General features: G+C 40.7%; 1 protein-coding gene across 1 annotated transcript in view; it reads left to right on the top strand.

Moving 5' to 3' along the window:
* The first annotated feature begins 1,785 nt into the window (after nt 1-1,785).
* The window catches only part of LOC121917219 (ephrin type-A receptor 6-like), a 309,408-nt gene continuing 286,925 nt past the window's right edge, over nt 1,786-24,268 (top strand). The window contains exon 1 of the mRNA XM_042442975.1: nt 1,786-2,150. Within this exon, the coding sequence (XP_042298909.1) occupies nt 2,048-2,150 (103 nt within the window). The 5' untranslated portion in view covers nt 1,786-2,047. The remainder of the gene's footprint in view (nt 2,151-24,268) is intronic.

Here is a 24,268-nt window from a genome sequence, read left to right as displayed (position 1 = left end):
GGCTGAAGTCTAGGGAAGCTCATGCAGTCAAGTTCTGTCTTTCAGTTAGTCTCAAAGGTGCTGCTACATGCTTACTTGGTTGGGGTATAAGAAGAATGAGATTGCCTTAGGGAGGAACAACACACACACAAACACACACACACAATCCCTTAAAAATTATAAGTCGCCAGTCACACCTCAATGCTCTTTTAATCTCATACAGTTTTAAAGTTGAGCCATCCTCCAAAAAGAGAAAGTAGAAGAATATTTGTGTGCCATTCTGTGGTTTCTTTCTTTCTTTCCCCCTTCCTCCTGTCGACTAACCCCCTCTAGTGCTGAAGAGGCTGCATTTGACCTGCGGGCTGCTGGCAGCTGCTTCCAAGCCAAGGGAGCCCTGCCTGCCTGCCTGCCTGCCTGCCTGCCTGCCTGCCTGCTTCCCTCGCCGCCTCCTCTTCGCCCCTCTGGCCACCCACCCCCAGCCCCCGTCTCCCTTCTCCTCCAGAGAGCCACCGAGCAAAGGACCTCCTTCCCTCCCTCCCTCCCTCCATCTCCGACGCCCCCGTCTCCCTTATGCTTATTTTTAATACACGTTGTGTTCATTTCTTGGCTGGGAAGGGAAGGGAAGAGCAGAGAGAGAAGGGGTGGTCCTCGCCTGGGAGGTTTGCCCTCCTGGAAGACCTGCACAGCCCCCCGTTGGCAGCCAGGGAGCCTGGATCTAGGTTCTGTTAGCCAGGTTCTAGGTAGCTTGGATCCTCCTTCTGGTAGCCCAGCTCTTGTTCCTGCTAGCCTGGATCCTGGTAACTTGGCTCCTCCTTTTGTTAGCCCAGATCTTGCTCCTGCTAGCGTGGGTCCTGGTAGTTTGGGTCCTCCTTCTGTTAGCCTAGCTCTTGCTTCTGGCAGCCTGGATCCTGGTAGCTTGGCTCCTCCTCCTGATTGCTTGGCTTCTGCCTTTGGTAGCCTGGACCTTGCACCTGGTAGCTTCGATCCTGCTTCTGGTAGACTGGATCCTGCCTTTGGGAGGCTGGACCTTGCACCTGGTAGCTTGTCTCCTGCATCTGCTTAGCCTAGATCCGCCTCCTGCTCCTGTTTTTGGTTGGCTTTTTAAAAAAACAACCCAGGCGCATCCCTCCAGAGAGAAGAAGGGGAGAGGCGGGGGGTGTGCGAGTGGAGAAGGCAGGCGAGGGGCGGACGCTGTGGTCCCTCCTTCCATCCGGAGCCGACGGCCAAGGAGAAGCCCAGCCCCAGCCAGGCGGATCGGGGAGGCGTCCCGGAGCCCAGACGCTGGGCAACTTGGCTTGATTGGGGAGCTGTCCAGCATTTCAGCACCTTCCAGCCGACGGACGGAGAGGCGCCTCCAAAGGGGGAGGGGTCCTTTGCTTGCTTGCTTTGGGGGGAGGCCTTGGCTTTGGGGCAAGAAGGGACCTTCTTTCCCAGCCCCAAGGACGAGGCTGCCTCTCTTTCCCCTCCGGATCAGAGGCAGCGGCAGTGGCAGAGAGGCTGCCAAGCGGGCAGAGGAGATGGCGCTTCCCCAAGAGAGGTGGAGGAGGAGGGACTTCAGGGGAGAGGGGCTGGAAGGCTGAAGAGGGAAGGAGCCGGTGGGAAGGAGGAGGAGGAGGAGAGGAAGAAGAGGAAGAAGGAGGTGGAGGAAGAAGAAGAGGAGGAGGAGGAGGAGAGGAGAGGAAGAGGAGGAGGCGGAGGCGGCAGGTGAGGTGGGCACCACCATCCTGAGGAACCCTCCTTCAGGGGGGAAGGAGGAGGAAGAGAAGGAGGAGGAGGAGGAGGAGGAGGAGGAGAGGTAGGCACCACCATCCGGAGGAGCCCTCTCTCCTGTTCCCCAGCGACGGAGATCCCTTGGGCGAGAAAAGTTTGCCTGTGGAGCTCCCTGCCTGGGCAGAGTCCCGGCCTCGAAAGTGCCCCTTGGCCTCCTTGGAAGAGGAGGAAGGAAGCCCGCTTTCTCCAGGACGCACCTCGCCCCGGATTTGGCTATTCTCTCTGGTCCCTCTTTTTTCCCCTGGAGGCCTCTGGGGCAGCCCCCCTTGAGCCTGGCGCCCCTTCCGAGGGCAGAGCCATGGGCGGCCGGGCCCTGAGGGGCTTCCTCTGGAGACTCAGCCTGGTCTTCCCTCTCCTGACGGGGCGCCCCGGAGGAGGCACTCACCTCTCCAGCAACCAAGGTAAGGGGGAGGGGGAGGGGGTGGAAGTGGGGGTGGGGGAGCCTTTTTGGGGGAGGGGCAAGCTGCCTTGCCAAGGATGGAGGGGGTGGGGGGTGAGGACAGGGAGGGCAGCCTTCTGGCGGGAGGGTTCAGGGGAAAGGGAAGGGTGTGAATGGGGAGCATCCTTTGACTCAGGGCTGCCTCCACAGCACAGAAATAACCTGAGTCGATCCTACTGCCACTGCCCTGGCTCCATGCTATGGTATTCTGGGGATGGTTGTTTGTGGAGCCACTCCCATTCCCAGAATTCCAGAGCCTGGAGCCTGGACAGTGACAGTAGGATCAACCCAGGCTGCATCCACACTGGAGAAATAACCCAGTTTTGCACCGCTTTAACTCTTTCTGGCTCAAGGCTATGGAATTCTGGGAGTTGGAGTTTGTTGTGGGGCCCAGAGCACAAACTCCAACTCCCAGAATTCCATAGTCTTGAGCTAGGGCAGTTAAAGCAGTGCCAAACCAAGTTATTTCTCCAGTGTGGATACAGCACCAGATTATGTCTGCACTGTGGATGCAGCCTCTGTGACTGACAGGAAAGAAGGACTGGCCTTCATGGTGATAAAGGAAGGCATATTCAGCTCCCAGTGGCAAGATTTCCCCAGGCCCTGGGCACAGTAGCCAAGGATTCTCAGGTCAAAGAGTGGCCTGATCCTGTGCCAGGGGTCAGAAACCCCTGTGAAACTTGTTCACCTCTCCATTTGGTTGGATACAAACCCTTAGTTCTGCTTGCCTGAAAAAGGCTGAAATAGGACCTGAGAAGAGACCATGAGCTCAAAAGATTTCTTGATCACCCACATTTCATTCATCCAGCTCCCGTGCCCCAGGGATCATTTTAAACTGACCAGCCCTGCAACCCAAGAGGTTTTGTTTTAGTGGCATAATCCAAACGATAGCTTCAGAGCCATTTGCTCTAGATTTTTGCTCAATTTTGGTCTTCTTGTTGCCTCTCCTCCATGCCAAGGACATGCCTCTTCCCTTGTTTCCCTAGGTATCAACTTAGTTTTCATATAGGAGACATTCACAGGGCATGAGGATTGTTTCCCCAGAGGCACAGGAGCACCTCTGGGGTTTTCAAGGCCACTCTGGATAAGCTTCTTGTGGTCTTCTGGAAAAGGTCAGCTGAGGAAGTCAAGGAACCCCACGAAGCAGCCCGCACTGCTCTTCAGGAGCTACAGTTTCAAAAGAAACCCCATAGAGCCCTCGTACTTGCACAGGAGCTGAAGTGTGCACTTTCAAGTCATGGCTTTAGCTCTCTTTCTCAAAGTATTTATTAAACCACTGGCCTTTTGAAACTTCAAATCCTCTTCGCATCACATGTTCTTCTGCTCTTATCATCCTTACCAGCATTATCAGTTACATCACATCTTACCTGGCAAAATGTTTTAACCTTCTCTATGTTACTTGCCCTCACATCAGCACCACATATAGGCATATAAAAACAGAAAGCCAAGGTTAAGAGATTGTGATTTATGACAGGCCAGTCAGTGAGCTTCTGGTGGCACCCATGGACTTTATAACCTATTCAATTTAAATAATCTAGATTGGCTGTCCTACTAAAACCCTTTCAGTTTTCAGAAAGATTGCAGCTGAAAGGTTCACCTCTGTTGTCTGAGCACAGCATTGTTCTGGGCAACTCAGAAGAAATTATTCCTAATTACATAATTGCTCAGGTATCACAAGGTAGCATCGCAGCCACTCCAGATACCACTTTTCTCTCTTCGGAGCATCTCATGCCGACCCATCTTATTAGTACTTAGTGATCTATGGGCATTCATGCTGAGAGGAAAAGCCACAGAATGTCAACAGATGAACTCCTATCGATTTCTGTGCATTCGGAATTGTACCCCTGCAGGACACAGTAGGATATATATATATATATATATATATAGTATCTATATCCTCAAAGCAGGGTTAAAACTGGTAAACTCTTCTTATTGAGAGTGCAAATAGACAGTACTATGGACAAAGAAAGAATACAAGGTGCTGGGGTAAGTGAGATCCAAGGCAGGATCCTTTAAGGGCTGTTTCTAGAGACACAAAGTTACTCTAGACTAAAGAAAAAAATAGCTATCCAAGCTGTGTAGAATGAATATATATATATATATATATATATATATATATATATATATATATATATATGGTTCAGACATCAATTTGATGCTCTTACAGGCTCTTGCAACTCAACATGAAGTGACTGGCACCACCATTAGCAAACAACAGAAAGCTCTTCATCTGTTATTATATATGCAGGGAATGTTGAGGCCCACCAACACTGGCATCTTAAATGTCATTTCTAAAGGTCTTAGATTTTCGAACTGCTTTGGGAATCAGAACATCAGCCTTTGATCACTTATGCATGATGCAATTTAGCTGTATTTTACTACATTTTAGCTTTCTGATACCTTCTGTACAATTCATTCACACCCAAATGCACTGCTGGGACTAGTTTTATTACAAAGTAGCACAGGGAGTGTCTACTGCTTCCTGGATCCTGACTTTCTAAGGACTGTTAGGCTTTCATGCAGAGCCTGTGTTACATCTGTGTTGTGCCTGTGTGTGTCAGAGGGAAGGGAAGAAGGAGGGAGGGAAGGACTTGGGAAAAGAAAAGAAGCAAATGGGTGGTGAGACCTACATTTGAGTACAATTCAGCATCATGCTGGAATATCTTAAAATTCATCATTATATGGATAGTGGGCTGTATGCACTACTACATGGTGAACAGGAAATATTAAATGAGTGTTCAAACATCAAACATGATGGCCTTTTGTGTGCTGTAAAAAGAAAACTGCATGAGCTGGACCCTTCATTTTAGTGTCCATCAGCAGCCTCCCCTCTGAAACTGCCTTTCTTGTTTGACCTATTTTTGCCTACTTTTGCAATAGATAATATCATTTATTTAAAGAATTCTGATGATGATAATCTAAATAGTCCCAAATAGGGTAAACTAATTGAAATGAATGAGGTTTATTAATCAACAGTTAAATAAGTTGCACTGATTTCAGTTGATTTAACCTAAACTAACATTGGATTTACCCTCAAATGTTTATTTCAGGCTATGATAGATAGAAATATGTATAAGTCAGTGACGATTTCCCTATCCTTTGCCTCATCTTCATAAATCAACACAGCAAGCAATATCTTCAAAAAATAACATTAGAAAACTAATAGCAAACATATTTTGGAGGATGTTAGTCATCTCTGTTTTTTATTGTTCCACATGCTTGACTAAACTGAAGCTAAAATATATCATTGGCTATATTCATATGTATTGTAGTGCTCTTAACTAGTGAATACTATATTACAAATTGATTTATAAGCAAATATGCTTATAATCTAGCACCTCAACACAGTGTTTTCCCCCAGGTTGTCAAAGCATTTTACACACTTGATCTTCTGGCCTGATTTATGTTACCAGAGGGATTTGACTGCCATTTTCTTTTGACTCCATCACACGTTGTTCCACTAACATCTGTTTATAGAAAAACATGCAGGATAAGTTGATCCTAGGATCATTTCTGATAGCAGCATCACTTACTTTAGGTAAGCATGGCCAGTATTCATATCACTGGACTCTCCCACTAGATTTACTACAATCAGAGCTTGACCTGATAGGAATACGCTGTAATGTATTGATAACCAATATGCTTACATTCATAAGGTTGCACTCTTAGAAATCTGTGCATTAACCTTGTAATACATGATGGCAGACATTTATATTTCCCAGACTATAAAAGGTGGATGGGACTGTGGGTGAGGTATGGGCTACGGGGTTTTTTTTTACTGCTGCCTTGTTTTAGTTGTGTTTTTAACTTTGTATGATTGTTTTTAACATGTTGTGAGCCGCCCTGATCGAAGGAAGGGCGGCATATAAATAAAATTTTTATTATTATTTTATTTATTATTATGATGATTTTGGCTAGGCTAAATTTCACTGACTTCATACGTGAGATGATATATTAACCATCAAAAATCACTAATATACCATCTTTACCTCTTTATTAGATTTATACCCTGCTTTTATTGTTTAATGGTAAACAATAATACAATTTGTATTAATTGCTAAGAAATTGTTTCACATATTATGTAGTGGATGGATGTTTTAAAAAATCTGAATTAGATGCAATGTTTATCCTGTATTATAAGGAACATTAGTTATTGTTGTGTTTGCTTTCTTCCTTTGGAAACCCATACTGCCATATAAAAGTTAAAAAATAAGGCTGGTGTATATAGTCATATATTTCTTAAGTACATATAATGTCATTATTGCAAGGAAGCAAATGTTATAATTTCAATAGATCACGGGGAAAAGAGCAAAGCAAGTTACTACCACCAGCTTAACAAAAACTGTGAAAATATAATTCCATTTTCCAAAGTTATTTTGAGCCAATAAAGATGTCAGGGTCCAAAAATTATTTGAAGACAAAATATATATCCTGTGTGTGAGGAATAATATTCTCCCTTCCATCCAGAATTATTATTCTAAATTAATATTCAGGTTTTAAGTTTACGGTCAGTCATTAGTGCAAATTACTATTGTTACCCTAAGTACTCTAAATGCATCAGATCCTGCCTGATTTTGGAAGCTAAACAATGTCAGCCCCTGGTTAGTACTTGGATGGGAGTCTGCCAGGGAATACCAAGTGCTATAGCTTGTATTTCAGAGGAAAGACAAAACCATCTCTGCCTATTCCTTACCTTTAAAAAAAACCCTCTATGAAAGTCATAGGTTTATCAAAAGCTGACAGGCAACTTGAAGACACACACACAGCCATGATACACCAACATGAAAACATTGAAAGGTTCCTCTTTCAAAGTTATTAGTTAAAATTACAGGCCAAATGGAGAATCCATTAAATATAATTAACAGTTTTAAAAGTAACTCTTCACTCCCATGTTTCTCACAAGAAATTAAAATAATTAATTATATTCTTTTGTTTTTTATAAAATCTGAATGCTACAAGCTTGTGATATAAAACAAGCTCTCCTGTCATCCACTTCATCCTTACCTCAATATCAACCAAAAAATAATAATAAAGTAAACCCATTAAGAAAGGCGGAAACCAGCATTCAAACCATGTGATATTCTTCCATCATATTCTTTCCCACATCTGTAAGTATACAAATTACTAAAGCAATAGGTACTCCATATACACCACAAAAGGTGTCCTGTTATCTATGTTTAAGATACAATAATAACATTATATAGGTCCAAAAACACTGCAGAAATAATCCAGTTTGTCACCACTTTAACTGTCCTGGCTCAGTGCTAGGGGCTACTGGGAATTGTGGTTTATTGTGGCACCAGAGCTTCAGAGAAAACTAAATGGTTACAAACCTACAGTTCCCAGAATTCCCTAGCACTGAGTCAGGGCAGTTAAAGTGGTCTCAAACTGGATTATTTCTGCATTGTGTTTTGGACCATAGTCCTGATTTAGCTTGGCATAAATAGATCCATTACAAAGGAGTAATTATCTGTAGCTAATTACTTTACAGTCCATGTAGCAATACTGACATTCTTTTACCACTATCCAACTGCACCAATGAAGGCAGAAATGCTAAATGCTTACAAGGGAGTAAATGCCATCATACAGAGAAAGGGTATAATGAGAAGACATGGATATATTGCAAAAGTTTAAGCAGTTCAGGATCCAGTTCTATTCACATTTGTGTCCTGGAATTCTGTGTGATTTACTACAGAATAGACATGCATAGTGTCATGCTGTGACTACATTAACTCATGCTGCATGATTTGTGGGGTGAATACGTGAAAATTCTATATTCCAGATGGCAAAAAGACATTTTTATGGGTTTATGGGTTTTATAGGTCTCATTTCACACTTTTTATCCCAAACCTCTTGGCATTTTGTGAAATACCAGTTCTGAGCAGATACTGTCAATCAGATCATTAAAAAATCTACCGAAACTAGTATTGCTCATGAATAAGAAATAGATTAATTTCCCCTCCCACAAAAATAAACCCAAATCATGCAGCACTGTCTTTAAGTAAATGCCACAGAAACTTTGATTTAAGAGAAAACATCTTTCCCCTCCACATGAGTTAAAAAGTGGATCAGGCAGGCAGAACTCTGAAGAAGAAGAATGTAAATGTGAATGTTAGAATAATAGAACTGTTGACCGCATACATATACCTGAACAAGTAGCAATTAATCATTTTAATTGATAGAGGAAGAAAAAACCAAGTTTTTTATAATCTGTTTACTATAATGTCTGCAACGACACAGTGAAACACTTCCAAAAAATCATTTCGTAACATTAATTTCACTAATCAATTTGCAAACGACGGAATCATTTTTATTTCCATCTTGCTTTATCAGATATAATAAAAAGCTGAACTCACTTTTGTTTGAACATCTTTATCCTCCTTGTTTCAAACTATTTGCCAAAAAGAAATGATGTCATAATGGAAAGGCAAAGGTTGCACAAGAAGTATTTCTTAAAAAATAAAAATACTGGAAGTTTAATAAACTCCTTATATCATACTGAAATCAGTGAGACTACCCTCTCTCCCACATAAACATGATAAGTAATAGGGTACTAAACTTAGTTGATGTCAAAGGCACTTGGGCATTCCTAAAATTTTAATTGCATTTAATAACATGTTTATTGATATCATAATATTAGCAGTCATGCTATTGCTATTGCAGTCATACTAAGAATATTTTTAAAATGCAGTCTTGGACTGAGCATGCTGTGGGATGTTTTGAGACACTGAAGGATGTCCAATGTACTGAGGGCTAGCATTGTGATAGGATTTAATGTATACTTCTTGTATTTCTTCAGCCCACTTGCAATTCCAGAGTCCTACGCCCCACCCCTAAATGCGGCCAACCTACTGATAATCTATCTATCCATCTAGCTATCTATTGATATAGAACAGTTTTTATCCTGCTAAATTACATTGGTTGACATTTTTTAAAAGGTGGAAAAGAATAAATTTTGTTGTCCCATTTCCTCTTTGGTCTGTAAAAGAGGAAGACAAAACATGACAGGTTGTAGGGACCAACTGACATTACCTGAAGTTCTTTAGATGATAATAAATATCTTAGAATGTTTTAGAATGTAGGGCTAATTGGTTTTGGATTCTGCAGCAAAATGTGACTTGCTACCCTACCCCTGGAATAAAGATACCAGACACAAGATGTATGGGTTAAAAACAGGGCCATTTATTGACCTATTTATTAAGTTCTTAATAGAACTGCAACTAGTATCATAACCAAAACAAATGTGGGAGACAGGGAAAGCTGCATAGCAGTGTCTTACCGCAGACTACCTCTGCAGCTTATCAAGGACAATAACACCTGGGCCCTCAATGGCAGTCCATAAGTTGGGTTGTTGTTGGACAGCCCACATAAGGAAGCCCAGCAAGAAGTCCCCAATCTGCGAAGATTAAAGACGGGGTATACCTTCCAGTCAGACCCAAGGTCCATTCCTTTCATCCACCCCCCAGGTCGCAAAGCCCTTAGAGGTGCTTCCAGAAATTTTCCTAACACCCAGTAGGGTGTCCAAGGTGCTCACCAAGATCCAATCCAAAGATTTATGCAAAATATAAATAAATACGTCCAATTAGAATCAACAAATTTCAAACCAAATCATGTATTATTGTGACTCCACCTCAGCCAATCTCCCTTATGCCACTGGAAACAGTGTGGTGTAGGCGAAAAACCCCATGGAAAAGGGGGGAAATTCCTACACGGCCCCTAGGCGACCAAGTGAAACTTCACACTATACCAGCGGCGGGTGGGAGGGTCAACGGTTAATCCAGGAATGAGACACCCAGGGGATGACAGGCAAAGCATGCCCTTAACCACACCCCCTAAAGCCTCATGCCATGGCAACAAATCATGGCATGATTCTAACTGCCCTGGTCTCCACCAGTAGGAGGGCAGCAGAAAGGTCATCCCAGCTCCACAGCCTCCAGTGTGGAGGGGTGGGATGGCCATTCTGAAGACATAAATTCCCCTTCCTGGCACATGAGAATTAAAGTGGCTAGTTGCTCTCTGCATTTATTCTGGATTATGCCCTTCCATTAGGAATAGATTTTTCTTTGCCATGTTAAAAAAATGAGAAGAGACTTGGATTTATGACATAGCATATGTCTGAAATTACAAGGTCCTATGTTTAGTACCCCAAACTTCCATTTGTTTGTTTTTAAGGGTCAGGTAGACAGATGCAAAAGGAACCATGACCAGCCATAGCACACAATAATGGATTAAGTAGGCAAATAGTCTGGCCTTGTGTAATTTAGCATCACATGTAAGAAAAGGTTTCATTATTTATACTTCTTTTTTCTTCTTGATAAACAAGATCTCCCCAAATCGTACTTAGAACACTAGAATCATAGAATAATAGAGTTGGAAGAGACCACAAGGACCATCCAATACAATCTCCTGCTATGCAGGAACACAGAATCAAAGCACTCCCAACAGATGGCCATCTTGCCTCTGTTTAAAAACCCCCAAAGATAACTAATGCCAGGATGTCAATTGCAAAAATGTGGAGAAATTCAGAAGTACCCACGATCAATATATGGCTTTGCAAATCTCTAGAAATAATTGAAATGGATAAGATTACCCTGGCTTTAAAAGATAAATATGAAGAGGCAAAAGAAACTTGGGATCCATTGCTAAAATTCTGTAAAGATAGATGGAAGGTAAAATAATCACTCTCATCACCTTTTCTGGTATGTAAAGGTTAATAATAAATAATATAATATAATATAATATAACAGTAGGCGGGAAATTGTGTTATAGAAAGCTTAAGGTCGGGTGCAGCCTCTAATGGTATTTCTAGCAAAACAGTTATGTAAGAGGATCATAGCTATAGGAAAAAATTGTTGATAAAAGAGAATTATTTTTGGATGAGCTGTTAAGAAAGTATTTATTGTAAATGTAAAGGGGGTGGGTGGGTGGGGTGGGGGGGGGGAAATACTTTTCTTTTTTTGAATGTAAGCATATATATTTGATTTTGAATGCAAAACGTGGGGGGTGTATATATTGTAAACTTTAATAAAGATTATTCTTTTTAAAAAAAACCAAAGAAGCAGATTCCACCACACTCTGAGGGAGTGTGTTCCACTGTCAAACAGCTCTAACTGCCAGGAAATTCTTCCTAATGTTAAGGTGATATCTCTTTTCCTGTAGTTTGAATCCATTGCTCTAGGTCCTATTCTCTGGAACACTAGAAAACAAGCTTGTTTCCTAGTGAGCTGTATTTTTTAAAACACTCACACACACATACACAAATGTGGATTTACTATCTTAAAACATTTGTATTCATGAGGCAATCACTTTCTTCTCTCCTGTTCTAATAGAACGGAAGCTTTACTTCTTTAAATTTACTTCCTGAGCTCTTCTATGGTTCTCCCTTCCTTGTAAATCAATGGATGGTGCCATGTTCCATCTGTGACAAGGCATACTGAAACAAAGGTATTGACAAAGGAGTGAACTTGTTCATTCATCTTAATTGAGTGGTAACTTCAAAAATAAATTGTGACCGAGGTAAGGACTGGTCTCTGCTGCTGAAAAGATCTGTGGGCAGCCCAGATAATTGCTCACAGAATGCTGTGCACAAGCATTGCATCAAAAATCAACTTGAAATCTAGGTATTCTTATTGCATAAGCTCAGCTTGTAAACAGCTCCTCTTTCTATATCATATTAGTTCTCTACTTTTACTATTCAACTAATAGCCAAGCCACTGGTGTAGTAATAAAATTAAATAAAAGAAGGGAAAAATAGTTTTATTGTTACCTACCTTACTTATAGCAATATCTTATTCCCTGCCCTACTTGCAGGGAAAGGGCTTTGTTTTCTCCTCTTAGAAAATCCCACATTTCATGACTAGAAACAGAAATGGAGATTATTAACTACATTTGATAAATATACAAGATCCAGTTAACTTGCATGCCTTATATTGATTGTATCATTTGTTTTTAGATAGATTAGGGAGTTTTTATTTTTATATTGAGGGGGAAAACTTATTACTTCTTTTTTTTAAAAAAACTGATATAATAGGAGTCTTGCTGTTGTTGTTGTTGTTGTTGTTGTTTGCCTTCAAGTCATTTCTGGCTTATGACAACCATAAAATGAACCTAACATGAGATTTTCTTGGCAACAAGAAAAGAAGGTTTGTCATTGCCTTCCCCTGAGACTAAGAGCATGTGACTTGCCCAGGGTCACCCAGTGGTTTTCATGACCAAGTAGGGAATTGAGACCTGGTTTCCAGTGTCCCAGTCCAATGCTCAAACCACCAAGCTGGCTAAGTAAGTGGCATAGTAAGTAAGAGCTAATGGGAGCAGAAGGTCAAATGTTAAGGAAAAGGCAATGGACCTGAAGCATATGCTTAATAATAAAGCTGCATAAAAAGTGATAGGGAGAAGTAAACAAAGACACAGAGGGAGGAGAGAGTGGGTGAATAATGATTTAAATTGTGTCTTACAACAGCAAGAAGCATAATTGTCATGAGGAAATGTGTTGTGAGCTGTTCTTACACACACACACACACACATTCCCAAGAACAAAAGATTTTTTAGAACTTGAAAACTTGGTGGTATGTTGATGGATATTTTAGCTCAGCTTGAAACATTTAAATTAAATGCAGACACATCAGACTATTGAAATATAGGTATAGTAAATTACAGGGCAGGAAAGGTCTTCATTGAGAACCTGTAATTGAGCCATGAAATCCACATGGCCACCACTCACTTGTCATCTGATTCTGGGTTTTTTATTTTATTTTATTTTTGGTGTTTATGTACTGCACAGTTAAGTGATTTGTCACTTCTATTGACCCTAAGGTTAGGCACAACAATTTGTTTTCTGTCTATCAATGGCATACAGACTAAGGAATCATGGATAATTGGGTCTTTCCTGGAATGTTCCTGGCTTAATTGGTGAGTGAATTGGCTTCTCAATCTAATTCAGAGTATGAGACTAACAGCACTTCCTAAGTGTGACTTGTATTATAACGAATTTCAAATCCTTATGCTAAGAATATCAACAAAGTTCAATACCTAGCCTTGAAATAATTTTATTTTCAGGTGGTGTCATCATATTCAAATGTCATACTTTAGATATAATTTTAGTTTCTAAAATTTTAGTTCGTAACTACATTTAGTTTCAAAAAAGTACCCTATCTTTAGCCATTATTAAGGAGAAGCATTAAGCAAATGAATTAATTTGTATTATACACTTTTATGAACATTGTGGATGTGAAAAACATGAGTTTCAACTTCCTTTGCTGTAACACAAATTGGATGACTTGGGCCAGTTAATTTTATTCAGCGTGACCTTACTCAGCCTGATTCTACATTAAGCAACATTTAGGAAAAGTAATCCCCTATCTTCTTGTTGTTAACTACCATCAAATCAGCTTCAACTAATGGTGACCCTATGAATGAGAGATCTCAGCATCAAATATTGCAAATTCAGGGATGTGGCTTCCTTTATTGAGTCTAATTGTTGGAAACTGTCCTCGAGTTAACCCCAACTCATGGACATCCTGGTGGATGAGACATCTCCAAGGTTCCCTGTCTTCCACTGCTCTGCTTAACTTTGCAGACTCATGCCCATGACTGCCCTAACTGAGTCTAACCATCTGTCTTTATACTACCCTCAACTTTTTCCAGGATTAGTTCTTTTCTAATGAGTAATGCCTGCTTATGATGTGACCAATGCACAACAGCCTCAATTTGATCATATTGGCTTCTAGAGGTATTTCAGGCTTGATCTGTTCAAGGACCCAAGAAAACCAAGCCATAGAGAGAAGAGTTGGGGGCGGGGTGCATGCATGTGCTCAGTCTGGCTCCTTGCTGCAGCCCAGATTTCCTATGAGGAAAACCAAGCCACAGCAAGGAGGGTTGGGGGAACCACATGTGCATGTGTTCACTTGTGAGCAGCAAGGCTTAGTCCAGTCTCCCCATCCACCCCCCCTTGCAGAAGCCCCGCTCCTTCCATTTGGAAGCCCTACCCAGGCACACCACTGCCCAGCATCGCATCTCAAATGAGATTTTCTGATCTGCGTTTTTCACTGTCTAGTGCTTACATCCATACATAGTGATGGGAAATAACATTGCTTAGATGATTCCAACTTTAGTGTTCTGTTGTATATCTTTTCTCTTTATGATCTTTTCTAGCTCTTTCATGGCTGCCCTTCCCATTCCTTCTCCTTATCTCTTGATTACAGTCTCAGTTCTGTTTAGTGTTTGATCCAAGTTACAAGACACCTTTAACTGTTTCCATTTCTACATTGTCTCATTTTGTTTTCTATATTTTCAGCAGGAAGTTTGCCTTTGCACTTTCTTCCTTGACCTTCCTCAGTGATTATTCAAGGTCCTTGAAATTATGCCCTAGTAATATCGTCTCATCCACATATCTTAGATCCTGTAAGGTGGTGTTTCTCTCTTCCTACTGCATTTATCTTTCCTAACATCATTGTCTTTTCTGAAGAGTCATGTGTTCTCATGAAATGTCCAATGTATGAAAGTCTCAGCTTAGTCTTCTTAGCTTCAAGGGAGAGTTCATGACTTATAATACCCATTTATTTGTGTTTTATGATATCCACAGACCTCTCCTCTGACACCACATTTCTAATAGTATGGCTTGATTATTTTTGAGGCAATATTTTCACCTGCATATAAAACAGGTTTTTTCCCCACCAGTAATGGAATTTATGAGATGCACTAGAACTTGATTGGGTAGGTTTTCACATTTATTACTTTAAAGTAACCATTGACTTATGATAGAGCATTATATTTATTGTTCATTATTTCCAGCATGAGAGCAGACAGGAAATTCCTTAAAGCATAAATCTTGAACCTATCTTGCTTTAAGCTTTAAGGAATTTCCCTTCATCCTTTTAATACCGACATCTGGTATTAGGGTTGCTAGCTCCGGGTCCAAAGATGTTGTGCAGTTAACATATGCATGAAGAGAGAAATGCAAGAGTAGTTGCATATTCTGATATGTTGCTCCATCTGTCTTCCTTCCAACAGAGATTCTGCCATAGCATAAGAGGGGAGACCACAACAGCCAGCAGTTCCCTGCATGCAGATATTAGAAGGCACTAGACGTTTTTACAATCCAGCCACTGCATAACTGTGCCCCAGGTAGAAGACTCAGCCAAATGAGCTGGGCTTATACATAATGCAAAAAATGGATGAAAGAGATCAACCACATTTACCTGTAGTATAATTTATTCTGTTATTTTCTTGGTTGGAGCAAATGGAGCTACATGACTCAGTGGTGCTGACTACTTTTTTGAGCACCTTTTTCATTCAACTGATGTGCTGTGCAGGGATCATTGAGAAAAGAGTAGGGTATGCTCCTATCCTATCCAATGGCACACTTGGAATGCAACCGCATTTGAAATGTTATGAACAGTTCTAGACATTTAATCTGAAATAAAAGTAGAGTAAGGCGGGTTACAGACAGGCAAAAAGGGGTGTGTTCATGACGTCATGAAGGTATAGCCTTCAGACGACCCTTACCTGAATGCCGCCATGAATGCGCCGCCCGCACACCCCAAGCGGGAAGAAGCGGCATTAAAAAGGTGCCGCTTTTCCCCGCTTCTTTTCTATATACTGCGCAACTGCGCATCTCCATCTATAAGCTGCTGCACCGGTACGCCAGAATTGTTATGCTGCTAATTTATGTTGCCCATTTAAAAGCTCCGGGTCTGCTGCGTCGCATAATGAGTCGGGGTCCTGGAACATGCGCAGTTTGCACCGAGGCTCTAATTAGAACGTCAGATGCCATGCAGATGTGGAAGCTCTATTTTAATGCTCATAACCCTAACCCTAACCCTAACCCTAGAGCAACATGTACGCATGCGCTGCTAGAATTGTGGAAAGTTTGAAATTTAAAGTGAACCCCTACACACATTCCTGTGCCATTTTCACCTAACAATAAAAAAATGCTAAAACTTTAAATATTTACATATGTACTAGGGAGGTGATGGGGGATGGCAGGGGGACAGCGGTGGAAGCGGCAACAGCTGTGGCTGTGCATTGCAGATTCAGCAAGAGCGCGGGGACCAAAGGAGAGGCGGCATCCATGATGCTGGTGACACTGGCAATGTGCAAGCTGACAAGGATGCCAACACCAGCTGATCACCAGCTGGCAGGAGATCACCATTGTTCTTGGGCAGGGCGGGGGAAAAAGTTTAAAGGGGCCTGGGCGCTTTAAATGTGCACATATGCTTTCTGCCGCCGGTGCTGACCGCCGCAGCTGTGCACCTGCGCATCCGCCAGCCAGCAAAAGAAAAAAAAGCCCCGTTTTTGGCCGCCCGTGCGGAAGCTGCCTGTCTCCTTGCAGCGTCCTGCGAGGCGGCGGTATGGAAGCTATGGGTCAGAAACGGCCCCAGGTGAGGTGTCTTCACTGTCCCCCATGTGGAAGCCCCATACACCTTAGCCACGCCCCCGGGGCGGGCGGTCTGGAGGCTCCGTATTCAGCAGAATACACCTTCAAGACGTCTTCCCCTGCCCGTCTGTACCCCGCCTAAGAGTCAAAAAAAGCTTGAGAAAAAGACAGGCTACTGTAAGTGATCAAAGAGAGTAATTGTCCAATGAGGAAAAAATTGGAACTTTTTAGTTTAGAAAAAAAGGTAATCAATCAGAGTTATGATAACATGGTTTAAAGGTATGATTGATATGGAAAGAATATATATATATTCCCCTCTCTCATCATACTGGAGTTTGAAGTCATGCAATAAAGCTCAGTGGTGGGATATTCAAAACGGACAGAAATATTTATCAACACAACTTTTTTGCACACCACATAGGGTGAAAGCAGATGGTCTTAAAGGGGTGGTGTCACGCCACCCCTTAGTACACCAGATTGGGGCCATGGCAACCACATGCCACAGCCCCAATCTGGCCTTTTCCAGGCACAAAAAGGAACATCAGAAGACCACTCCTTTTTGTGCCTGGGAAAGGGCACCCCTTTCTCTGCTGCTGCTGCTCTTCTCCACTCCTGTAACATGTGGTGTCTGGTCACTGCGCTGCAGGAGCGTTCCCACACTGACCCCATCTGGTTGGGTAGGCACCATGAGGCCAGATTGGGGGTGGAGTTGGGGCATGCAGTGTGCGGTCACCATGCCCCCATGCCATCCCCAAGCCAGCTCTTATTGCTGGTCTGTTTTGCCTATAATGAAACAATGGGCTTCACTGCCACAGTGACTACAATCTACAATGACTTATGAGTAACCTGGGGTTCAAAGACAGTTTGCTACTTGAATAATGAATGCAGATAGGTGCAAATGTATTCATATCCTGCTTGCAGACTATTATAGGAAATAGGACATTGGACTGAACAGTTCTTTGGTTTGATCTACCATAGCTTTTTTAAATTCTTCAACTTTACAAAATGTAAAGCCTGGAATAAATAGTTTACACATTTTGATGGGATTTCACAATTCAGCAAGGCTTAGCCTCTGTGAAAGTTCATTTATGATTCAAGATATTATTCATCTATCCATTCATTAAAGATTTAAAAAATCAAAATATTTAATCAAATAAAATTTCAGGGTTGGGTTCAATATTCAAACTATAATAATAACCAGAACATTAAACACAAAGTGAGGAATTAAAACAACGTAAAATGCCTGGCTAAATAGAATCATAGAAATGGAAGAGATCCTAAGAGCCATCTGGTCCAAATCCCTACCAGACCACACATTCACAGTTAAGCCACCTTGACTCCCATTTTGGGAAAAAGGCAGGATATAAATCCAATAAATAAATCAAATGATGGCTGCCAATCCAACCTCTGTTATAAATCTCCAGTAGAAAAAAATCCATCACTTTCTGAGGCAGGTCATTCCCCTGCTTTGGGCAACAGAAAGTTCTTGCTAATCTTTAACTAGAATCTCACTTCTTGTAATTTGAGTACATTGGTTTGGGTCATCTCCTTTGGATAGCACAAAAGAAGCCCATTCAGTCTTCCACATTATACATTTCCAGATATTTAAAGATTCCTATCATTGTTGAGAGTCAGAATGTAGTGGTTTCAGCATTGGGCTATGACTCTAAAGACCATGGTCCCCGCTTAGCCATGGAAACCTACTGGGTGACCAAGTCACACTATCTCAGCCTTAGAAAAAGGCAAAGGCACCACCACCCCAAACAAATCTTGCCAAGAAAACCCTACCATATACTTACCATACGTTGGAAAGAACTTGAAGGAACACAACAACGGCATCATTGTTGTTATATGTCTTCAAACCAATCCCCTTTTTTGATGATACTATTCTGGGGCAGGTGTGGCAAGTTTTATTTGAGAGGGCTTGGAATTCCCTTCCTTTTAGGCTGATAAAGTGTGACTTGCTCAAGTTTATCTTCATGGCTGAACCAAGATTCAAATCATGGTCTCTCAGCTCCCCCAGTACTGTTCCTCACAGTACTTGGTTTCCAAATGCTTTACCATTTTAGTCATCCTCCTCTGAACTTCTTCCAGTTTGTTGATATCTTCCTTAATCTGTAATGCCTTCTTAAATTTAATAATGTTTCTCAATTTTTTCTATTTAAGATTAGATAACCCAAATCTTTGGCTGGACTAAAGCATATCTTGTTTCAATTTTACTTTGATTGTACAATGTCAGATAGGAAGTGTCCCCTAGGCAAATAGCTGCTTTGTGTCCTATATTGGGTATCCCCTTTTGTCTTGGAGTGGGACTACAGACCGGCTACTTTGGACAAACTGACAACAAACAGGCAAACCAAATTCACTTTCCACAAGAAATGTATGCCTTTAAAATGGACTGCAGTACAGAACCTGGCCTCCATCCCTCTTGCCTAACCCAGGAAATATCATTCTAAGTGAGAATGTTCCCCAAATCCCCTCCCTTTGCATAAGAGCAACCATCACAAAATAGAAGATTTCCTGCTATTGTTAGGAGAAAAAATTTCATGATGTTTTCAGGGGAGAGAGGTTTTGGTTTACCTTACTCGGTGAAAGTAGTCAAAGCAAACCTGGCTGTGTTTGCTGCCCAAGGCTGATATGACAGCTTTGATACTTCTGTGCATCTAATCAATTGGGAAGTGAAAATGAAATAGGTACATTTAGTAACATCTATTCTTGCACTAAGGATCATAATGCACTGAAATATTTCTCTTTCTTTCTTTCTTTCTTTCTTTCTTTCTTTCTTTTTTGCTGTCTGTAGATTGTATTCATTTTCCGCATAATAGCCAGTTGTGCATTGAAGCTGCATTCTAGATGGCCATGTAACACATTTTCCTCTTCAAAATCTTGATGTTTAGTAAAACATTTATAATACAATTCTGTACATAGTTGAAAAGTAAATACCAATGAGTTCAGTAGGACTGTTTTTTCCAAGTACGTGTGCATCAGCTTGCAGCTTCATCTCACAAATGAATATGATTGTACTTATAATGAATATGATTATACTTCCCTTCTCTTCCATTTTATAATGGAAGGGAAGGGAAGTAGTGATGTTTATCAGTAGTGACACTGATACTTTGTCAGGCTCCATTCACCTGATCCCAGTCACTTATTAAAAGTCTATAAACTGGTGCATGCAGCCTGAAACTTGAAGGACTCTAGTGAAAATGAGGAAACCAGAAAACATTTTAAAATAAAGCCCCAGCATCTCCCTAGCAGGCAGAGCAGCTACATTGTTCAGGGATGAGTACAAGAATATAGGAACTGGTTATTCCTGGTCAATAGTCACAGTTGGGGCTATTGTATTAAAAAGAAATGAGATGGCAGTTTGTATTTTGTACTTGATGCACTGGGAAAAAACACTTTCCACAGTATAACTCTTTTGTCATTGCCTGATAACAATTCTTTCCCCAAATCGACCATTGTGGGATAGACTTTTTCATATAGAAATATCACTTTAGACCTGACCATGACATAGGAAATCTCAGGTGAAACAGAAATTTACATAAATTTTCTCCTGCCTGAAGCCAACTGTAAGGTGACAGAAAGGTGTAAAGAAAACTGTCTAGAACACTCCATTAAATTTTACTTAAGAATTTATCATATATACAAGTTTTTCAGGCAAAAAGAAGCATGATATTGTTAGAGAAAAAGGATCTTTGGGATGGTTGATGTCTCGTGCTGCCGGTGGTTTGAACTGGTACCAACTGGAACAGATGCAGTCTTCTTAGCTACTCAGGAACAAAGTAACTTCCACACAGATTTTCACTCAAATGAGGGTTTATTGACTTTGTTGCTATTTACACTTTACAGCAGGCTACTATACATCTATTCTCTTTCAGAGTCCATGCTAGAAGCTTGAATGTGACATCAGTCTTTGTTCTCTCAAAAGATCAACCTTCCCACCAAGTGGACACACCTCTTTCCCATGAAGTCACCATGCTACACAGGAGCATAACAATAATACATTTGTTTATATTATGTCTCAGGCAATGTCCTTGAAGACTTGTTCTTCCAGGCCTAGACTTTCTGGCCTGCAACAGGAACCATTTTAAACCTTAGTTAACCATTGACACATCTGAACATTTTCAATACAATTCAGAAATATATTTTAACAGATATATAGTTTTTAACCATCCTGGACATGTGTTAAAAAAAGTCTACACTCAGTTAAATTCCACTATCACTTACAAATAAACCTGTTATTACTTAAAATAAATGCATATATCGTTTGTTTGTTTGTTTGTTTCCCTTTTACCAAATGCTTACTGTTAAATGACCTGCTATAAATTGCATGAAATATTTGTCTAAAAGCCTTGTTTCTGTTTTGTGAGTTATTCTAATGTATTGTGTTGGTGAAAACAAAATTATATCATAAGAGTACCATAGGTGTATAGCCGTCATGATGTTGTTTGACTGTAACTCCTATGGTGCCTCACCATTGGCTGTGATGGCTAGGAATGATTGAAATGCAATGGAACAACTGACAAAGCCACATGTTCCACACTCCACACAAGATATTAAGAAGTTTGCCAGGTGACGGCTTTATCTGCATGTGGTTTAAGTAAGAATATATATATATATATATATATATATATATATATATATATATTACTATATTGAATTAGGCATGCAGTGGCTTAGTGATTAAGTAACCAATTCTGATGACTGGAAGGTTGGCTGTTCAAGGCCCAAGTGCCACATGATGGGGCGAGCTCCCATCACTAGTCCCAGCATCTGCCAACCTAGCAGTTCGAATGCATGCAGATGCAAGTATATAATAGGTACCACTTCAGTGGGAAGATAACAGTGTTCTATGCAGTCATGCTGGCCACATGACCACAGAGTTGTCTTTGACTATCCTGGCTCCCCCAGCTTAGTAACAACACCATCCCCTATGGTTGGTTATGACTAGATATTCATGTCAAGGGGAAAACTTTACCTTTACCTTTTTTACTATACTGATACTATGGCCCATAAGATGCTGCTTTATTCCATGTCAGACTATTTGTCTATCTTGCCTGCAATTGTCTTCAACTGGAAGTGGCTATCAGGAGGAGTTCTTTCACACTCTCTGCTATAGATAATGATGTTGCAAGTGATCCTTTTCAAATGCCTCAGGTCAATACGGGGAAAGGAAGCCTACCCACACCACACTTCAAGAACACAGGCCAGACATGAGTGCTGGCAAGACTGTTTCCCTCCCCATATTGATATCTCACTGGTCAAAATTATGGGTTGATGTCCTTAAAGCAGAGCTTGAAAGAGTTACTTTTTGGAATGACAACTTTCAGAAATCCCTAGTCAACAAAGGCTACAAGCCATGATGGCTAGGGGATTCTGAGAACTGTAGTCCAAAAAGTACCTTCTTTTTCCCCCAATTTGTCTCATATATTGAGGACCTGTTCACTATTTAACATGGCCCACATTGAGTCTGCCATAAATAGAGGAGGAACACTCGGCTTGAAAATTAATCTGTTAATGCTCTATACTAAAAATGGAGAGAGTAATTTATTGGCATTAACATTAACAGCTGAAATAGCTTAAGTAATTGGATGTATTAATTAATCTGTTAGTTTTCAAATCAAGCTGTCAAGTTTATAGAGAATGGCATGTGTGTTATTACATTTGATCGCTTAGTGACCCATTTTGGGTTGGGATCCTTCAAAAGTTCTTTTTGTCATTTTACTGTCATTTTCTCCAACTTGAAGGACATTCAAGATGTATTGGGATACAATTGGCTGGGGACAGTGGGATTTGTAATGCAGTACATCTAGAAAGTGCCATCTTGGGGAAAGCTGTTATAAAGCATGGGATCTAACAACCTGTGCAATTAACTTTTATCTCTGATCTGCATCTCTTCTCTTTTCATCTCAGCCATTCCCACCGATATTTATGCTCTTCATTCAGTCTTTAAACACTGTTGATTGTTTTGCTAGGCTGGAAAAGGTGAATAAGGAATAGTGTATTTGTTCCAGTTATAGGACATGGATCCACTGCAACATGAAGTGCAGCATAAAGGGGATACAGAGTTTAACTGGTGAATCAAAGGTAGAAGATTCTTAAACAGAAATATTTTGAATGCTCAAGGCATATTACAGCATTTTTCTCCACTATCAAAAAACTGCATCTCCTTCATCCCCATTCACCTAGAATCAAGAAACATGAAATGTAAAGATTAATGCTGAGGAACATGATTTGTATGTATTCCTCCACCTTTCCTAGTGTTATTGTCTTTTCCAATGAGACATGCCTTTCCATGATGTGACCAAAGTACAACAACCTGAATTTTATCATCTTGGCTTCCAGTGAGATTTCAGGCTTTATTTGTTCTAGGACCCATTTGTTTGTCATTTTGGCTGTTCACAGTATCCTCAGCACTCTTCTCCAGCACCACATTTCAGATGAATTGATTTTCCTCTTATACACTTTCCTCACTGTCCAGTTTTCACATTCGTACATGGTGAGAAGAAATTCAGTGGCTTGTATGATTCTAACTTTCTTTACATTTTAGGATCTTTTCTAGTTCTTTCAATGCTGACCTCCCCATTCCCAGTCTTCTTATCTCTTGACTGCAGTTCGCATTCTGATTAGTGTCTGATCCAAGCGAAGGAAACTCTTTTACTATTTCAGTTTCCTCATTGTCTAGGTTGAATTTGTGTAGATCTTCCATGGTTATTATTTTTATTTTCTTTATGCTCAGCAGTAAGCATGCTTTTGCACTTTCTGCTTTGATCTTCATAGTAGAATTTTCCTTTTTTCCCATAAGGAATCCAAAGTGGGTTCAACATCCACGAGTTGATCCCAAGCAATGGATAACAATGCACAACCTCTTATTAATTGCATCACAGGAATAATGGGAACTGCCAAACAATAATTTTTTTAGGTTTTGTTGTGGGTAAGGACAACTATATTAGCACATAACCAATTAAATTTATTTGCAAACTCTAATAGTGAGTGCCTCTTAAGCAACTGCTAAGTGACAAATTAATTTGTTAAAACCTTATTGGGGAAAAGGAGGTAACTAATATACAGTTGAATGAAGTAGGATTTTAATGATGTGCGGTGCATTTTATGTTTTATGGTCTGTTTAATCTTTTAATGCATTTTCATATATTTAATGTTTACTGTTTTAACTTGACAAATTGTTTAATTGCTTTTTAGATAACTCTATACTTTTACAAAAAAAAAGTTTTAATCTGTATTGTATTAGACATTTTGTTAGCCACCTTGAGTCCCATTGTTAAGAGGGAAGTAGGATATTGATGATGATGATGATGATGATGATGATGATGATGATGATGATGATGATGATGATGGTTCCATTACCACCATTAGATTTAATTAGTTATTTCCAAGTTCTGCACATATAAGAAAATAGAATTAGGAATATCATTTGTTCTTTACTTAATTCGCCATCTTAAAGAAGCTTAATCTCCAATTGCCTCTGATAAATAAGAATGGTTTCTTCAGTTAAATCAGTAATTATTATCTAAGGAATATAGTTTGAGTTAATGTAGTATGTTTAGGAGCAGGTAAAGTGTAGCATGTGACCCACAGGTGCCCTCCCCCCCCCCAGGATCCCCTATGGTCCAACAGTTGGAAGGATATGAGATTAACTGGTTTTTATAGAGACAATTAAAATAAATATTTATTATGGATAACAA

This window comes from Sceloporus undulatus, unplaced genomic scaffold (assembly GCF_019175285.1).
Source record: "Sceloporus undulatus isolate JIND9_A2432 ecotype Alabama unplaced genomic scaffold, SceUnd_v1.1 scaffold_13, whole genome shotgun sequence".
NCBI classification, from domain to species: Eukaryota; Metazoa; Chordata; class Lepidosauria; order Squamata; family Phrynosomatidae; genus Sceloporus; species Sceloporus undulatus.
Note: the sequence above shows the minus strand (reverse complement) of the source record. Positions and strands in the feature narration are given on the sequence as shown.